Source organism: Carassius auratus, unplaced genomic scaffold (assembly GCF_003368295.1).
Source record: "Carassius auratus strain Wakin unplaced genomic scaffold, ASM336829v1 scaf_tig00035641, whole genome shotgun sequence".
Lineage (NCBI taxonomy): Eukaryota > Metazoa > Chordata > Actinopteri > Cypriniformes > Cyprinidae > Carassius > Carassius auratus.
In genome coordinates, this window is record NW_020526251.1 from 58,099 (window position 1) to 76,776 (window position 18,678).

Consider the following 18,678-nt stretch of genomic DNA (forward strand, 5'->3'; position numbering starts at 1 on the left):
AGAGTTAATTTTAGTATGTGCTCTAATGTATTAACTAAGGTTAAAGGCCTTATTGGAAAGTGTTACCATAACTTCAAAATTGTGATCTGGGTTGTTTAAACACTGGCATGTTTTAGTGAATTGAGATCTCAGTTTCAATACAAGAGACAGACAAATCTTTACAGAGCAATACATTAAGAGTAGCCTAATTTTTTGAAGGCTCCCAAATTTGGACGTTTCATCTCTGTTATGGCATTATGGTGCTATACATGCTTATTTTCAAATTTAAACGAAACGGCCACAAATGCTATCACTGGTATTAAATGAGTGATTAAGGCCCAGCATACGCATTTTGAGATGATGGTCCCAACCTTCCCTCCCACTGATCTGATCTCACCGTGCGAGGGACGCGCTGCTTCGCGCATGCGCACACGCGCACGGCTCAGTATTGAGAAGGAAAGAGGGCGAGCAGAACTCATCGGTCTGCCTATGGCTGCACGAGCCACGGCGCTGTGAAACATCACAACAAAGGGAGAGTTGGACTGTAAATAATACAGGTGGAAGCGACTGAGCAGGTATGATATCTCGTCATAACCTTTTTTTTTTAAGTTAATCAAAATCTCAGCTCGCGAGGAAAGGTGTTTGTGTTGCATAGCAGCTGGTTGTCAGGGCTGGTTGCACGAACAAAGCGGTCCTGACAAGCAGAAGAGATACATTTGTTGCCTTTTAACAGTCGTTAAAAGCCATTGCACTAGTCAAAGGACATGTAGACAAGTCTAACCGCCTTTAATAAAACAAAACGTTGTCCATTATACGGACGTAAGCCTCTCTGGTGAAATACACGCGTTCTGTTGTCACCGCAAAGTCAGTACGTCGACAAATCTAACTACCCTTTCTTTCTGTCTTTTTTAGGGGAAGCGACGCATGGCTCTTCATATGAACGTTGTGGCTTGAGAGGAGGAAAGTATGTTTACATGAGGGCTCTTGAGACAGAGCTCTGACCGTTAAAAGATTCGCAGAGTCGGGTTGCGTTGATCGGTGAAGACATTGCCGAAGATGCTGAAGAGATTGGCCGCGACGGCGTCATGCAGCAGCTGCCTTCTCGCCTTCCTCCTCGCCTTCGTCTCGCCCAGGTGTACGCTGTCTATCAGTGCCGACAAAACTGTGGTGAACAAGGAGGATTATTATAGCGCCACGGTCAACGCCACCGTTTTGGACCATAAAGGCAATCCTCAACAGATGGTGACGAAGAATGACGGGCGGTACGGGCAGAATTCCCCCAAAATAGAGGCGAAGGGGGTCGTGATCGCACCTGCTACTGTTAATGGGGGTGAGTTTGAATATGCATTCATATTTTGAATAGGTGTGCAAAAATATTTCACCAGAACAGATAATTTTCATTGATCAATAATTATCTTAACCCTATCTAACCCTAACCCTGTTGAGGAAAAAGGCATCTTGAAATCATCTTAAGATGGTTTGAAGGTTCTCGCTGGTGTCCTGGTCTGGGTGGACTGGCCTAATAATAAAAAAAATATTATTATTATTTTGAATATGTTAATATTCCATATTAGCCTACTAAATTACCAGCTTATGACTATTGAAACTTTGCATGGGACTTTGCCCAATTTTTTATGGATATTGATACTGTATTTTTATCTATATAGTAAACCTAATTCATTTTAAGGTTTGTTTGTTTTTCTGTCACAATCACAAATGTGTTAAAATCCACCATGCTTTACGAAAGAACAATTTTGAAAGTCATTTTAGGGAAGTGTGGATTTTTAGATCAGAAACTTTCGGTAATATTTAGTATTTTCCAATGGAGTATAAAGCACCTGAAAGCCATACTCAAGTAAAAGTACAGATATCTTACCAGAAAATTACTTTGGTAGAAGTTGAAGTCACCGTTAAGAATATTACATGAGTAAAAGTCTTATAGTATACACAGCTTAACTATCACAATTGTATTTTTGGGTAAGAATAAGAAGCACTTCATCCAGTATAGTGTCTTTCATTAAGAAAAACATTTCTGGAATCTGCACTTCTGGAAACTATTTTAAGTTTTTCAAAATCGAGCAAATCAAGAAATAGTATGTCTAAAATGTAAATCACTTAATGTTTTACTGAACTTTTCATGGCATGCTGATATCTGCAGAAATATTTTACTCTTTGTAAATCTACAATTTAGAATGCCTGGAATTAAGAGTTTTAATAGATTTATTATATAGTTTTAAATAAATTAATGTGCGTGCACTCTGTGTGTGATTTGGTGATATATACTTGATTATTTCCAATCGCACATCATTACAACAACACTTAACATATTATCGCAGACAATCCCGTATCGCACACCCCTGACTCGACTGAAAATTAACCGCGTTGTGTGCACACTTGTTTGCATATGAGCATGAGTCTAACTTGCAAATGCCAGACCACTGATTCGTCAAACCTGCTTTCCTGTAACCTGTGTTCTTCTGACTTCTGACTATTTTGTAGTAAGTAACATATGCTTCGGGGAAATGTATTGTAGTAAAAGTATATATTTTAATAAGGAAATGTAGTGGAGTAAATGTTGGCTGAAATATAAAAATTCAAGTAAAGTACAGATACTCCCAAAAATACTTAAGTACTGTAAAGAAGTATTATTACTTCTTTACATTAAACCAATGGTATCTTCACATGACTGCCATGTCATTTCCTTGTAGTGCAGAAAGAGAGGAGAAAACTGATGTTGAAATCTTTAGAAAAAGCCTGGAGTTTCTACATTTTTCTTACAGTGGATAATGACAGTTGCTTTTATGTGAGACCTTGTAGATAGTCAGGTACCCTGCATTGACTGATTCTATTGCTGTGACTCAGTAAACAGAACTGTACATCCCCCTGAAGAGGCCCTACACCACTGTGTGCTCTTTTCTGAAAAGTCAGTGACGTAGGGGATAAGGGACACGAGTGTGGCTTGCTTTGTTTGCAATAACAGAATTACCATCCCTTGCTCTCCTCTGCACTAAATTAGCAGCTCTTGTGTCTCAGAGCATATGTAAGGTGGCCCCGCTTTATACCAGCCTGTGTTTCTCAATTGCTTATAGCAAACTTGTTTAATCCCAGAACCATGCATGCTCTTTAAGCCCAAAAGTTGCTCTTTGCAGTGCCATGGCTGCTGTCTGTGGTTGTCTTTATCATTCTCCCGTTCCTTTTTTTAGCTGACAGATTTAGGGAAATTAATCTCAATTAGCCACACTTGTTATTCAAAATTTTGCTGAATCATTTCGTTTTTGCTAGATCCTTCTGTATGTATTGAATGGCTCAAGGGAAGGGCAGTATCTATAATCATTCTTAGGCTGGCTGGTGTCGTTTTCCAGTGTACAGATGTATGTATCTCCCTCTCCCTCTCTATCCCATGTTGTTCTTTTATACCCTGCTTGTTCATGTTACAGGATGCTCAGAAATCACTAGAAATCCTTGAGACAGAGAATCTCTGTAAGTCAATCATTAATCAATATTTATAGCAACATTAGAATGCTTATTAAGGTGCAGGGCACTTTGACTTCGTTTAGTGCCATTGTGGTAAGACTAAGGAAGATGAATATGTCGATACCAACCATTGCAAACTTCACTACTACTGAATTCAGATTTTGAGTTCTTTTTTCAAGGCTTGTTTTTGATGAGTTCAGCAGGGCAGTTTTCTGTCATGTGTCCATTCCTCATTTTACCAACCTTAGCTTACATACTGTTCTAGTTAACCTAGTGTGTTGAATTGACCCGAGGCAGTTGTCTGACCTACTGGTCATTATGCCAGTGAACCGAGTGGAGGTCATTAATCCTGATCCAGTCAGGAGCTGGAACAGGGACACTGGGCTCTATATTTAATGTGAAATATGTTCTCAAGGACATAAGCACATCCATTCCTCCATTTGCAGTGAGGAATACTACTCCCCAAAAAGACAATAGCTAAAGAAGACATTCTATCATTTAAAAGTAAGTGTGCACAGTAAATCTAAAGCTATAGTAAGTTAAAGTTATTCTGCTTCTTTTATTGCCATCTGAAGCAAAGTAATGATTCTTAGCAGGATATTGTGTAAAAAGAGACCAGAGTCCTGACATAAAGCAGTAACACCCACTTCCTCTGTAACTCTAATCTCTTTCCCAGGTCAGGATGCTCTCTCTCTCTCTCTCTCTCTCTCTCTCTCTCTCTCTCTCTCTCTCTCTCTGATGATGGCTGCAGTTGTGATTTCACTATGGCATAATCATTCCTGAGTGGTTCAGTACTACTGATCAACTGACCAATATTTTTTCTTTCCCAAAGGAAGGAATGTTTGGGATGTTATTGCTCTCAGCTGCATACATTTAAAGAGGAAGGAGTGTGGGGTTGGGTTTAAAGCTTGTCTTGTTTTTGTCTATCTATCCATCCACCCATCCATTCATCTATCTATCTACAATTATCAAATACACAAAAATGTTTATTGTTGTACTCAGGTATACAATACAATAGGGGAGACAAATCTGTCAAAGTTTCGGGTTGATGATGATGTTAAGTTTGAAAAATAGGATTCTGTGATATCGATCGGACAGTCCAGTCCTTATTTCACTTATGAGCCATACAAGAACAGGTTTTTGAAAGCAGTTGCTGAACCTTGATATTCTGTCAAATCAAATCAACCACCAATAACTTGCCATCTAGCACAAAGCAAAACATAAGATTGTGCCGTAATTTGCCTTTGAAGTCATTGTAAGCCTCATTGAGCCCATCTTACACAGAAAAAACGAACAGCTCACTGCTTCCTGTTTGACTGCTTCAAGATTATATTTCCTCAGGAGACCTCAATGTATTCGACTGACCTCCGTTTATCTCTCCTCCTGCCCCTCAGATAGCTTACCAGTGGCTCATCAGTTGAGGCTGACTGATGTATTGATTTAGCAAATTAATCGGCACAGTAACTAGTAAAAAATGACAATACAGTACAGTAATAAAACAATACTAACAATTATGAATGTTGATGGAGCTTTTATTTTGTTCCTCTGTGTTTCTTTTTTGTTGACAGCAGCACATTTTTAAATTATTCTCATTACTAATTCGGGAAGATGCATGTATCACATTGTCACATGCCTTGTAAAAATTCATAAAAATGTTATTGAGCAACTGACGATTAACAGTTTAAGTGCATATTTCCCTCTTGGTTTGGACTTTGAACCCTGGTGACGTGAGCTCGCGCAGCACTATTTGAACACATGCAGTCTGTGCGTTTCTTAGAAAAAATATAAAGTTCTGCAGTTTATTTGTTTAATGCCATTTCGCAGTTTACATCATCATAAAATAACCAGCAACAACTACACCTTTCCCTTCTCATCGGTCTCTCGCTGTCGGTGCTTGTAATGATTTTTGCATCTTTCTCGGTTTTCGCTTATTCGGCAGAACACAGAAAGAGTTTTTTTTTTTTGCTATCGGCCGACGAACATTAGGTGCATCCCTAGTAAATACTTCATATCATTGATATTGTGATAAGACAATTTTTATCATGTAAAAATGTATACCGGTATTATCGTGACTGGTTGTTTGTTTTGGGACACTTCAGATGGGGATTTAAAACATTGAAAACTAAAAGGTGTGTATGCATTAAACTGTAATGCATGTTTTCATATCATTACTAAGTAATTAATTTGCTGACTAGATCCGGGTTTAGTGGAGACAGAAACCAGCAGTACCAAGGCTGAGAATGTGCGAACATAAGCAGCACCTCAAATTGTTAAAACAATGTGACCAAAGCACATGCAAGTCTGACACAAATTGGCACGATTGTTACCATTTATTTGCATTAGTTTATATTAGGGATGGGCATGATTAATCGACGATCGATAATTGATCGTTAAGATTTTCCTCGATCATGTTAATTTGTTATCGATTAATCTAAAGCATTTTTTTTAATCTAATGCAGGTTGCGTTGCGTAGTGCGAGTCTTCAAGCAATTAAATGAATTTCACTGTGTGGCAGCAATTAAATATTTTACCACCATGGGGCAATATTTGACACCCTACTCGGTTATCTGTGATCTTCCGTTTTGATTTCAAAGAATAATCATGAAGATGTCACGGCGAAGTGTGGCGTGGGACCATTTTGATTTAAAAAGCGAACTAGTTAACTGCAAACATTGCGATACCGTGTTTAAGTACAACACGGCCACGGCTCAAATGATGTACCTGTGCATCCCGGCAAATTTTCATGAGGCTCAGTCTTTGTCTCCGCTGGTCGTCATGTACAAACATTTCATTAAAATGAACCGTAACTCCGTGAATACTCAACGAAGAGACATGAGAGAGATATCTATAGAAAGCCTGGAATGTCTACTTTTAAACTAAACAAGTGCTTCCGAAAAACAAATATTCTGAGATAAAGTAATCCATATGAAAACAACGCAATGTCTGTTTTTCATATCTTCCTTCATTATATTTAATGTGACCACGCCCCCGCGCTGAACGCGCTATTCAGATTCAAACTGAAGCGCGCGCTTGAATACGCCCACACAGAAGAAAAGGCAGCGAGACTGTTCTTCAAGTTTTTATTTTATTTTACTGTTTGCTTCGCGATGAGAGGACTAAGACATAATTCACCCCAAAAAGATGTGATGTGGTTTGATGATTTGAGAAATGGATTTCCTCAGAAAAAAGAATGAAGCACTTTATTCAGACTCAAAACGCATATATGCGTTAATCGACTCGAAAGGGTTAAGAACGCCTGCTAGCAGCTGCAGGTTCCGCTCAGTGTTAATTTTGACACAAAATTTTAATTTAGTTTTAGTCTTAGTCTTTTGACTATAATTCTGTTTCGTTTTAGTCAAGTTTTAGTCATCTGATTTGTTTTAATTTTAGTCTTATTTTAGTCGACTAAAATTGCTTGGTATTTTAGTCGACTAAAATTGCTTGGTATTTAGTCGACTAAAATAAGACTAAAATCAATAACAGATTTACTAGACAATTTTTTACAGCTGGTATAGGAAACAAACTTAACCAAAATATATAAAACACAAATTCAACTTTATTTCAACACAACTGTGTCTTTATTTCGATTCAAAAGCTTTTATGCAGCAACAAACACTGTCATGATAATGTAAACAATAACTAGCTGCCAATTGACCATCAATAAAAGAAAAATAAAGTTAGGTCCAGGACCTTAAAGCTTACAGCTGAGCTGAACAATAAGTGCATACATTTAAAGTAAATATTTAATAAGTTGGCAGCTAGGTGGATAAAAAAAGTAACAAGATTTTATAAGGTATTCATTTGTCTAGCAATATTGTATGTTTTAAATACTACAATATTGCTAGATTTGTATGTATAATGATAGGATGTGAACATTCATGTTTCACATGACTAATATAGAAATATTTGTGATATTGTCAACAAGTAGAACATTATAAAATATACTAAACATTAGTATTAATCAAATGTATTTATCATGATATTACGTATTAGTATTGTGCTCTCATCTAATTTGAAGAAGGGGCTATTTTACAGTACTTTTCAGTTCGTAATATTTAATGCTACAACATCTATGCACTGCAGTTTTTCAGTTTTGCTTAGCTCAATAAACAAAAGAACATCGTTGTGAAATTACATTTGAGAAAATGTCCGGGTGTCTCGTCTGTAAATGTCTTTTCAAATTGGTTGTGTTCTTGCCACGAATGAGCGCTCCGCGTGCTTTACACTTCGTTTTGTTTTGTTCGTCGTCAAACGTGAAGTGAGCTGTGGACATTTTGTCGCTCTTTTAGACATCACCTCTTCGAATGCCATCTTCCCGGGAGCTCATTTAAAAACTGAAAACCTTCGCTTCACGTCTCAATAAGTCAGGCTCTGATTGGTTCTCTTCTCTCATGCAGTCTGTTCTGTTTTGCCGGTTCTTTTGCTCATTCCTCGCATCTCTCCCGTCTGCTGATTTGATTTTCGTCACAGTCTATTTTCGTCCCGTCCTTTATTCGTTGACGATAATGTTAATCAATTTAGTCATAGTTTTAGTCTCCATCAGTGCCTTCTATTTTAGTTTTCGTTTCGTTTTCGTCCGCAAAAATATGTTCGTGACGAAAATAATGACGAAAATATTTAGTCAACGAAATTAACACTGGTTCCGCTGCTTTAGAGCACTGCATATGCACGCGGATATATGTTCGGTTTGCCTGAACGTAGTTTAACTGTCTGCCACAAGTTGATCTTGTAATAAAGGTCTCACCGAGGAAAAACACGCTGTATTTTTGTATTCATTGCATTTTTTTATTATAAAAATTAAATAATTATAAAAATATTAATGATTAATCGATAGTCGATCGTTAATTCTCCCGACGATCGACTAAGAAAATTTAATCGAATGCCCATCCCTAGTTTATATCCAGCTAGATAAAGCTTTTGTTAGCCAGCGAGGTTGCAGAGTGATGTGAGAAAACAATCTGATACATTGATTCTTCCGACTGAAATCCTGCCCTGCCATATTGTCTTCACCCTATTCTGTAAAATTATGTGCTGTGTATTTTTCAGTGAAATGTTTGTCTTTTTGTGGCTCTAATAAAGTCTGAATGCTTTATATGGCAACTTATAATATACATTTTTCTTTCGGATTCATCTATGCAACTTTAAGGTTAACTTTTGCCTATTTGTTGATTAAATAAAGAGTTTTAGACAGTGCTTGAATTGAACGTGAAGCTTCCGGTGTGTGATATCTGCGAGTTTGTCTGCGCGGTGCTGTGCTTTTTAACCCAGTGACCTCTACTCATCAGTCTAAACAAGAAGGCGAGCTCAGAAAGATTATTTTGCTCTTAGTCCACCCCATATAAAAACAGAAAAAAATGAGAGACAAAAATGAATGCAGTGTCTTACCATTTATCTTTTTCACTGTTTCCTCACCAGCTGCAGCTGTCATTAGGGGTCTGGCAACATAACAAACCACACTTGGCTAATGGGTAGTGAGACAGAAAATCACCTGCCAATATGCAGAGGTAACTTAGTGTCCAATAAAAGCCATTCCAGCAAAGCCCCCAATCAGACATGAAGCATCAAGCCAAAGAGAATCTGTAGCAGCCTCAAACCCGACTGTGGCCAGTGTGTATTGATGCATATCTTGTAGCAATATTTCCCCGTGCATAGCAATTTATGATGCTTGAACAAGTAAATGACCCTGAAATATGGGCTAATTTGGCCGCATTTACACTTGGCATTAACGTGCGATGACCCGTCGATCATCAGTCAATCAGAACATGGTGCATTTACACTTGGCAACATCAACTGACTTTTCTGTCTGGATAACCAACCAAGAACGACCCGGTGCATAATCAACCTGAAGTGGTGGGTTTTCTTTTGAAAAGCATTTTCAGTCACCGGAAATCTTACAAATCAAAGATAATTGGAGTCTCACTAGTAGTCTCAACACGGGTGTTCTCCGTCTTTTTTCTGACAGTTCGCGAGAGGGGGGCAAGAACAAAATAGTAACAAAAGCAATGGTAATATCTAAATAAAATGTAAAAAATACTATTTAAAATCAACATAGATACATTAATTTATATAACAAAACAAAGTTTTAATGGTTTAATTCAGTTGAAAAAAGCTCTACAATATAAGTTAACACTTGCAGGTTGCAATTTGAGAGGTTAAGTCTCATGTGGACGTGTAAACAATCCATTGATTCGCTACTACCCAAAGAACAGAAAAATCCATTTGTAAAAAGAAACAAAGATGAAAGGACGGACTGGAACCATGTGACGTGTAATATGTTTCTAATTGATCCAGGCAGGAAATGTGAACTGGAGTTATGTTGGGACATGGATTGCAGTGGTGTTGTTGTCATATGAAGTGAGGTTGGAGAGGGCCAGCAAGGGTTGAGGAAATAAAATTGGCTGCCTGTGTTTTTCTTAATAGCTGTGATTTTCCTCTGTGTGGCTGCATGTGAGGCCGTAATGTATTCTCATTTGAGATGAACACATGTTAGGAGACCAGCTGCACAGAATCAAATTAGTGTCGTGTCTGAACGTAGTTTGTAGCGATCCGGTAAAGATTTACTGTTAACCTGGTTTATTTTATTCACACAAATGCTTGATGGTTTTAGATCTTCTGAAAATGTCTGACATAACATTGTAGATTTTATTTGTTTTTGAAGCAGCCCTCAAGTCTCAGTGCTGTTAGTGATTGCTTTAGCTGAACCTGGGTTCAATTTCACCTCCTTTCCGCTCTCAATCACAGGACATTTTCTTGATCAACACAAGTACCACCACAATTTGTAGGAAAGACACTTGAAGAAGGCACACGTTGCTATTTACTTGCTTGTTTTTGTCCTTTCAGTTTTATTACCACAGCTGGTCATGAACAGAACAGCACTTGTGTGTGTCTGCATTGGAGATAATGGAGCTGCGCATCAAACAATTTCTGCTGATGAACAGCAGTGAAATACTTTATACTGTAACAGAGCAAATATCTGTCATCGACAGTGAGGTAATTGCTGTTATGCAGGACCACATGCTTGTTTTAATTTAAGTATTTGTTTATTTTGGAAATATAATGTCAGAAACATGCAATAATTAATATTAAAGCACTACTATTTAGCAGTAGAGAAAGCCTACTAGAGTGTGTTTACTTTTGAAATGTTTACATTATCATACACATTTCTCTAATCTGTAATTTTATCAAACAAGATGGAATATTTCAGAGGGAAACAAACCCAACGTATACCACAAAACACCCCAGAATTCTTCAAACTGTCACTTCCTCATAGAGGATGCCATTAAATGTTTGCTTTTGCTGCTAACGGAGAAAAAAAAAAAAAAACACACAAAAAAACTATAAATTACTTATAATCAACATAGGAACACAAAAGAAAATATTTTGTCTAATTCAGTACTTTATGACAATATAATATATCACACTGTCTAACGTTTCCGTCTTTTTCGTCAATTTCTATTTTTAGATATTGTGATTTGAATATTTTCCCAATGTAGAAGAATATCTTCCCTTTTCTCTTCCTCTATCTAGCATGTCTATCGCTGCAAACTTTACCTCTTAGCCAGATTTAAATACAGTAGATGTGAAGTGTCTTGTCATCATCAGCAGTTCTCATGTGCACTTCTGTCAGGAGAATTAGGCACATATCTGTCTAATGGGGTTTTCTGTCGAGAAGATCTGCTGTGGATGAATGACTCGGCATCTGTCTGAAAGCTTTTCCTGGAATTTAACGTGTGCATTATGTGATATCGTGGTGTTAAAAACTACTCATTGTAGATGAACCTGAAAAATTTTCTTGGGGTGATGCAAATATTACATTGTGTTTCAGATACAGCAAAAGAACAGGTTCCAGCTGTTCAGGTTTCCAAACCTGAGATATATCTTTCTGACTCCCACAGGGTGAGATACCTGGTTGCAGTGCAGGTGGTCTGATGCTAGGATTGTGTTGCTTCTGCTGATGGTATCTAGCATTCCTAAGCTTGCTCATGCCTGTCGTGGTTGTGCAGACATGTAAAAAAAAAAAAAAAATAGTTAAAATGTCTTGAAGGCAGCAGATGTGTTCTGTCATACTTTGATTTCATCTTATGTTTGACACTGTTTTATTTCTGGTTGAGAAGAATCAGTTTAGAATTGTTTTCAGAGCTTTTGGTCTGTATAGAACCATGGAAAGGGGACCAATGCTTTAAACAGGAGTTAAACGTAATGTGTACAGTATTATGTACAGTGTATATAGTATTTTATTTTTCATTTTAGACTAGATATATTAGTCATTGTATAACAGTATGAATTGTTCAACAAAATGCCAAGCTTTTCACATTGCAATGGAAATAAAGTAATGAATTATGATCATGATACATCAATTAAATCATAATGCAGTAATATTTGATGATATCAGATCATATAATATTTAGAATAGAATCATTCAAATAATTATTCCAATCATTATTGTTGAATGTCATAATCATATTAATTGTATTTATTAACTAAATCAAAATATTATTGCGTTGTATTTTAATGTATATTTTATTTATTTATTCAAACATTATGTTGACGACTTCTGTTATAGATGACAAATAATTTAGTATTCATTTTATTCTTAAAGTTGAGGATGTGCATGTCAAGGGTACAACAAATATCAAAATATCAGAAATATCAAATGGCAGCTTTACATTTGTTTTCCAACAAATTCGTTTTTCTGCAATTGTTTCATTTTACTTTATGGTTGAGTTGTTGACTTGATTGTATATTTAATGTAACTTTATTAATATACACCCACAATAATTAATGCTGATGTGTCCCCAATGCCCGATGATGAAAAGCAGACGTACCAAAGGATCAATTTGGTTTTTAAATTCACACTGATCAACTCTCATGCCCTACATTGTCTGATTAGAATTAATGGAGACAGGGGTTTCTAGGAAGCACATGTCCTCCGGCTCTGCATTTAATTTGTGAAAACCATAATGCTCTGACTAGCTATTGGACAAGATCCCAATTTGATTTTGCAGACATGAACTAGTGCCAGATCACTTAACCAGCCTCTGAACCATCATTATTGGCTCTGAAAATTTGGGTCCATTATTATGTTCAAAATGGCAGAAGACATTTACATTAAAAGTGTCTTCTAATATCAGTATTCATGTCTTTATTATAAAAATCAGACATTTATTTAGCAGCTACATGGTCAGGTGCTGTAGGAATAATATAGTAAGGGCAAAGCCTCATAACAGCATCCATTTGGATGACTGCATTAACTTTTGCATCATGTTCTTCAGTAGGGATTCTCCCCATTTTACTTAGAGAGCAGAGAGTGGACATGAGAACATGCATTTGAATATTTTCTTGTTTTGCATTTGTGCATTTGCAGGCTTTGCATTTAGTCCATTCAAATGTAATGAAATTGAAAACAAAAACAGACAGGCAGTGTTTATTTCTCTTTTATGAAAGATAAAACGAAACCTGATTTTACCAGCTCTTACTAGGTAAGATGGTAGCTTCATGTAGAGCCCTGAGCTTTTGGAAGAGTGAACATGCTTAGTCACTGAGTAAAAAAAATAAAAATCTGGTTGTGTATTAAGTACAGCTAGACTAAAAAGATACTTTAATAAGGATTTCTCACTGCTTTAGATGGCATATGACATGGAAAATATAAATTCTTCAAAAAGACATCTTATTAAGATTACTTTTAAATTTGTGTGCACATTCCAGCACTTTTGCCCTATCTAGATCATGAATTAGTCTAAAGGGTGAATCACAAATTGTATAAAATGTTATGCAGATGACTCTAAAGGAAGTTATGCAGAAACTAAAGGAAAGGAGAAAATGATAAAGATAAAAATGCAAATACTGTATTGGATTTTATTTGGTTCTGTTTCCTGGGCACCATGTTCTGAAGCTATCGTTACCATATGATGCTGAAGAATTTCTCACAAGGTTCTCTGACAGATGGATAGTTTTGGCATTTTACCCAAATTGGATACAGTTTAAACACACTTCTCTTTAAATGGGGATTTTGTTCTCTCTCACATTAGAGGTGTTGACTCTTGTTGTATCCAACAGTCATGCACCAATGTCATAATTCCAGTTATTGCAAGACAAAATCATCAAACATGTTAAGGTACCTCGTGTTCAAATTCCACAATTTGGAAATTTTTTATATACGAAATTAAAATTACTGTATTTTCCGGACAATAAGTCACACTTTTTTTCATAGTTTGGCTGGTCCTGCGACTTATAGTCAGGTGCGATTTATTTATCAAAATTAACTTGACATGAACTAAGAGAAATGAACCAAGAGAAAACATTACAGTCTACAGCCTCGACAGGGCGCTCTATGCTGCTCAGTGCTCCTGTAGTCTACACTGAAAATTCAGGGATTCATTGAAGTGGAATACGATTGCGGGAGCTTGGTGAACTTGCTTAACGTTACCGGTAACTGTTGGACTCGCTGGCTTGTGTTAATTTTAGCCTATTCAGCCTCCCGGGTATGTTCTTTATGCTATTGTGTAGCTAACTGTTAATGTGTTATGTTAACTTATAGTCCAGTGTGACTAATATCTGTTTTTTTTCCTCGTCATGAATTATTTTTGGACTGATGCGACTTATACTTAGGTGCGACTTATAGTCATAAAAATACAGTATCTCTACTAAATGTTTCCTTTATTATTTATTTATTTATTATTTATTTATTTATTTATTATTATTCTACTTTTTTTTTTTACAGTTTATATCATTATTAGGGGTGGCACGGTTAAACTTTTTCATGGTTTGGTTTATATCACGGTTTAAGAGTCACTGTTTCAGTACAGTTTGGTATGTGCTATGTTTTTGGGAAAACTAAACTTTAAAGAGCCACACAGATGGGAAATCAAAAATTACCTGTATTACAGTGTATGATGTAGCTGTCCATCAGTGTAAACAATGTGCAAAGTATTTAAACCAAAAAGTACACAATTTATAAAGTTATTGGCTTCTAAAGTAAGGAGTCGACTCTGAATCGCTGAAACGAGTCGTTATAGATTTCAAATCTTTTGCCTTTCTCTATGTACGTCACTAGAACACTTTGCATAATAAACTCCGCCTACCGTCTTGGCAGAAACGAAGCTCTGACCTGCCCCACCCCCCACACACAGACGCTCTGGTTGGTGTGATAGCATCATGTCGAGGAGACAGTGTGTTTTTAATTGTAAAGGCAAGTTTGTTTTATTTTCACTGCCAAAGAATGAAGATCAGAAGAATCAATGGCTAAAATTAATTTTTACCACAATACCAGAGCAGTACAACAAATCCCTTTTGTTGTGTTCACAACATTTCACTGATGACTGCTTTTCTAATCTCGGCGAGTTCAAGGCGGGATTTTCAAAGTGTTAGGCCATAAAAGAGGGTTCATTACCAACTTTATTTGGACCAACAAGCATCTCCGAATCACAACCTGTAAGTATGATTATATAGTTATGTGTTTGTTTTCTCCCGAGCGTTGTATCAGTATGTGTGCTGTCTGCAGCCTTTTTCTGCGCTGATCGTCATTTACAAACACGTCATTAAAATGAAGTGTAACTCCGTGAATACTCATCGAAGATACATGAAAGAGATATCTATAGAAAGCTTGACATGTCTACTTTAAAACTAAACAAGTGCTGCTGAAAATATTCTGTGATAAAGTAATGCATATGAAAACAACGCGATGTCCGTTTTTCACGTCTCCCTTCATTATATCTAATGTGACCACGCCCCCGCGCCGAACGCGCTATTCAGATTCTAACTGAAGCGCGCGGCTTGAATACACCCACACAGAAGAAAAAGCAGCGAGACTGTTCAAGTTTTTTATTTTACTGTTTGCTTCGCGATGAGAGGAATAAGACATAATTCACCCCAAAAAGATGCTAACGCATTGTTTACCGTGAAGTTGTGTGCGGAACAACAGTTGACCAATCAGAACACAGTATGCTATCGAAAGGTGGGGTTTAAGGAAACTGAATCTTTTGAACAGCTTCGCGCGAACCGTTTGTGGATCTCTGAGAATTTAGGTAATTTTAAAATGATGTTTTGACAATGAAAATGTTTTTTAACCTTGGATGGATTTAAACCTGTTGTTTAAAGGACTTATAAACAGTGATAGGAAGCTTAGAATTTTCATCTTACTGGCTCTTTAAATTGTTATATATTTATATATATATATATATTATATATATATATATATATATATATAAATATAATATATATATATATATATATATATATATATATATATATATATATATATATATATATATATATATATATATAAGAATATTCTATCCAACTACAAGCAACAACAAAAATAAAATACAAAAAAATACAAAAAATAAAGTAGATTTTTTTTTTTTTAGGTAGGTCTAGCATTAGTTTTTTGGGGCACAGAAATTGAATAAAGCAATCAAATGTAAAAGAGCATTGCATATTGGACTATATATATATATATATATATATATATATATATATATATATATATATATATATTATATATATATTAAAGATTATTCTTATTAAAGTTACAAAAGCTTTTTAATTAAGAGCAGTGAGTGATTTCTTTGTTGTTGCTGTTTGATTAATATAAAGACTGTCACTTCAAGAGAATGCACTGATCCAGTAGGCCTATGTTCAGCCGGCTATGTCTGCTGTAGGAGACTTACCAAGACGGGCATTTTGACCTAATATTTGTCAGAATTTGTCCATTTAAACACAATACTCACAGTATCCTGTGAGTGATTTTCTATTTGTCTTTTGTTGTTTGATTTAAACAGACAGTAGCAGGTATATAAAGTAGGCTGCTGTCACTTTAAGACTGAATGCAAGGATCCAGTATAGTATTAGACCATTTGCATTCACTTAAGACATAACTGACTGACATTAAACTGCCATTTTGACAATGTTGTGTGTATTTGAATAGTTTAAGTGTAATAAATGGTGAAAAATAACTAAATCTGGTACTTTTGAGCTGTCATATAGTTAGCTTTGTGTGCGTGAGCTTTGGGTTTAAGAGCACAGAAAAGAGCATGTGAGTTCTGCTTTGTTTTTTTCCACATTAGCATTATTTTTATAATAATTTTATATAGAGTTTGAAATTTTTATAAGCTGCAGCCAAGTTTTGAAACCAAACTGTTGGACATGTCTAAATAAAATTTAAAACCCTGATCTGTGTGATTGTCATTTTTTAAACATTAAATAAACACTAAAATACCAAAACGAAATTTATGTATACAATTAATAAAATATAATCTAACCATGGGAAACAAATTGCTAATAAAGCTCTCATGCTTAGGACACTCACATTCAAAATGTGAATATTTCCATGTCAAAGCTGAAATGCAGACCTGAACCATCCCGATCATGTGTTCTTGCTTTTTGGGGATGTCATTGAGTTGCTCATTATATAACCTTACGCAATTTGGCGAAAGATCAACTAGAAGACCAGATTTCACCAGCTTTCCTTACGAACCCAAACATGCCCTCTCAGCACTGATAACATTGCAACACCAACCTCGACCTTAAACGACTTTAATTATTTAAACATTTTCATTTAATGAACACACTTTGATAAACGCAAGCATGAAATCAGTATATGAAATGTCTAAATTAAATTCTATATTTATCTTTTTATTTTATTGTTAAATGTTCTTTTGTGGAAATATAACATTGAGAATTCATTTCCTCCTGTGAGCATTTTTTTATTTTCTCATCAGGCTGTTTTTATGCTTTAATATCGGGTGTGATATATAACACAACTGTATCAGCTGCTGCAGGTCAGCTGGATGAATCATTACTGCTGATACTAATATTATGGTGCTCAGAGGGACTACAATATTAGCTTGTGGAACAACATTATTTGCTTCTGGAATCGTCTTGTTGCTCCTCCACCCCAGCAAACACACACACACACACACACACACCTAAACACCAACATTATCTCAGTGTTGCTGCTGCAAACTGATGAATATTTGATTCTGCTTCATCCTCTGTGCCTCTGTGAGCGTGCCCAGATATGTGAAAGTGCTTGCATTGTGTTTGTGTGTGTGTGTGTGTGTGTGTGATCCTGAAGGTAAAGAGATGTATTTCTGTATTCTCCTTTCTTGGATTTTTGCGCTTAGTACACAGGTCTTTCTAGAATGCCTTGAGGGAAGGATGGTGGGCTTTGCTGGGGAAGTGGGTTGGATGCTGGAACAAGCAAAAGCCGTTGTATTACCTTTTAAAGACAATCAATTATCGTGACCTGCTTTGCCTCCCTGTGGGGGCTCCACCGATCCTCGAGAGTGGGCCAGGCGGCTTCGACGTATGAGTCAGTGTTTGGAAGTGACAGGGCATTAGTTTACACAGCCCAACTCATCACAGCGCCTCCATGATCTCCAGTGTCAGTGGAGGAATCACATAAGAAACAGGGAAGCAGGGATTACATTGCTAAGGAGTTTAGGGGTAATGTGCTCTCAGTCCACAAATGTCATGGTGGTGCGTGTGAGTTTCATCAGAAATGCAAGTCAACAGTGACAGTTGAGGCTGCGTTTAAGCAAAAACTACTGATAATTCAGAATTGATTTAGTTTAAGACGGATTTTTAGAATAGTTCATTAATTATTACTGTGGTCTCCAGTGTTGCTTGATGCTTCATAAATCAATGTAATATGCTGATTTGGTGCTCAAGATACATTTCTTATAATTATTAATATTCAAAACAGCTGTGCTGCTTAATATTCTTTTATTAAAACCGAGATATGCGTTGTTATGTTTTTTTCTTTCAAGATTTTTAGATGAATAGAAAATTCAAAAGAACACCATTTAGTCTATGTTAAATATAAATGATTTCTTATCTTGAGAAATGTCTATTTTTTAATTTCATGTGTCTTTGTTGAATAAAAGTACCAGTCTCTCTAAAAAAAATCTGCTGAACTGTACTTTATATTGTGGTTTACAGTTTTGTGACTTTTTTTGCAATGTATAAATGAAATGTAAAATAAAGTGACTTAAAGGGGGGGGGGTGGTGAAATGCTCGTTTTCACTCAATATCCTGTTAATCTTGAGTACCTATAGAGTAGTACTGCATCCTTCCTAACTCCAAAAAGTCTTTGGTTTTATTATATTCATAAGAGAAAGATAGTCTGTACCGATTTTTCCCGGAAAAACACGAGCGCCTGGAGGCGTGACGTGTGGGCGGAGCTAAAGAATCACGAGCGCCAGTAGGCTTTTGCGTTGAGAGCGT

At 36.3% G+C, this 18,678-nt stretch overlaps 1 protein-coding gene across 2 annotated transcripts in view; it reads left to right on the forward strand.

Moving 5' to 3' along the window:
* The first annotated feature begins 370 nt into the window (after positions 1-370).
* LOC113082050 (E3 ubiquitin-protein ligase RNF130-like) overlaps positions 371-18,678 on the forward strand; it is a 54,566-nt gene continuing 36,258 nt past the window's right edge. For both annotated transcript variants that reach the window (XM_026253980.1, XM_026253979.1), the window contains exons 1-2: positions 371-554; positions 892-1,309. In XM_026253980.1, coding sequence (XP_026109765.1) covers positions 1,036-1,309 — 274 coding nt within the window. In that variant the 5' untranslated portion in view covers positions 371-554; positions 892-1,035. The remainder of the gene's footprint in view (positions 555-891; positions 1,310-18,678) is intronic.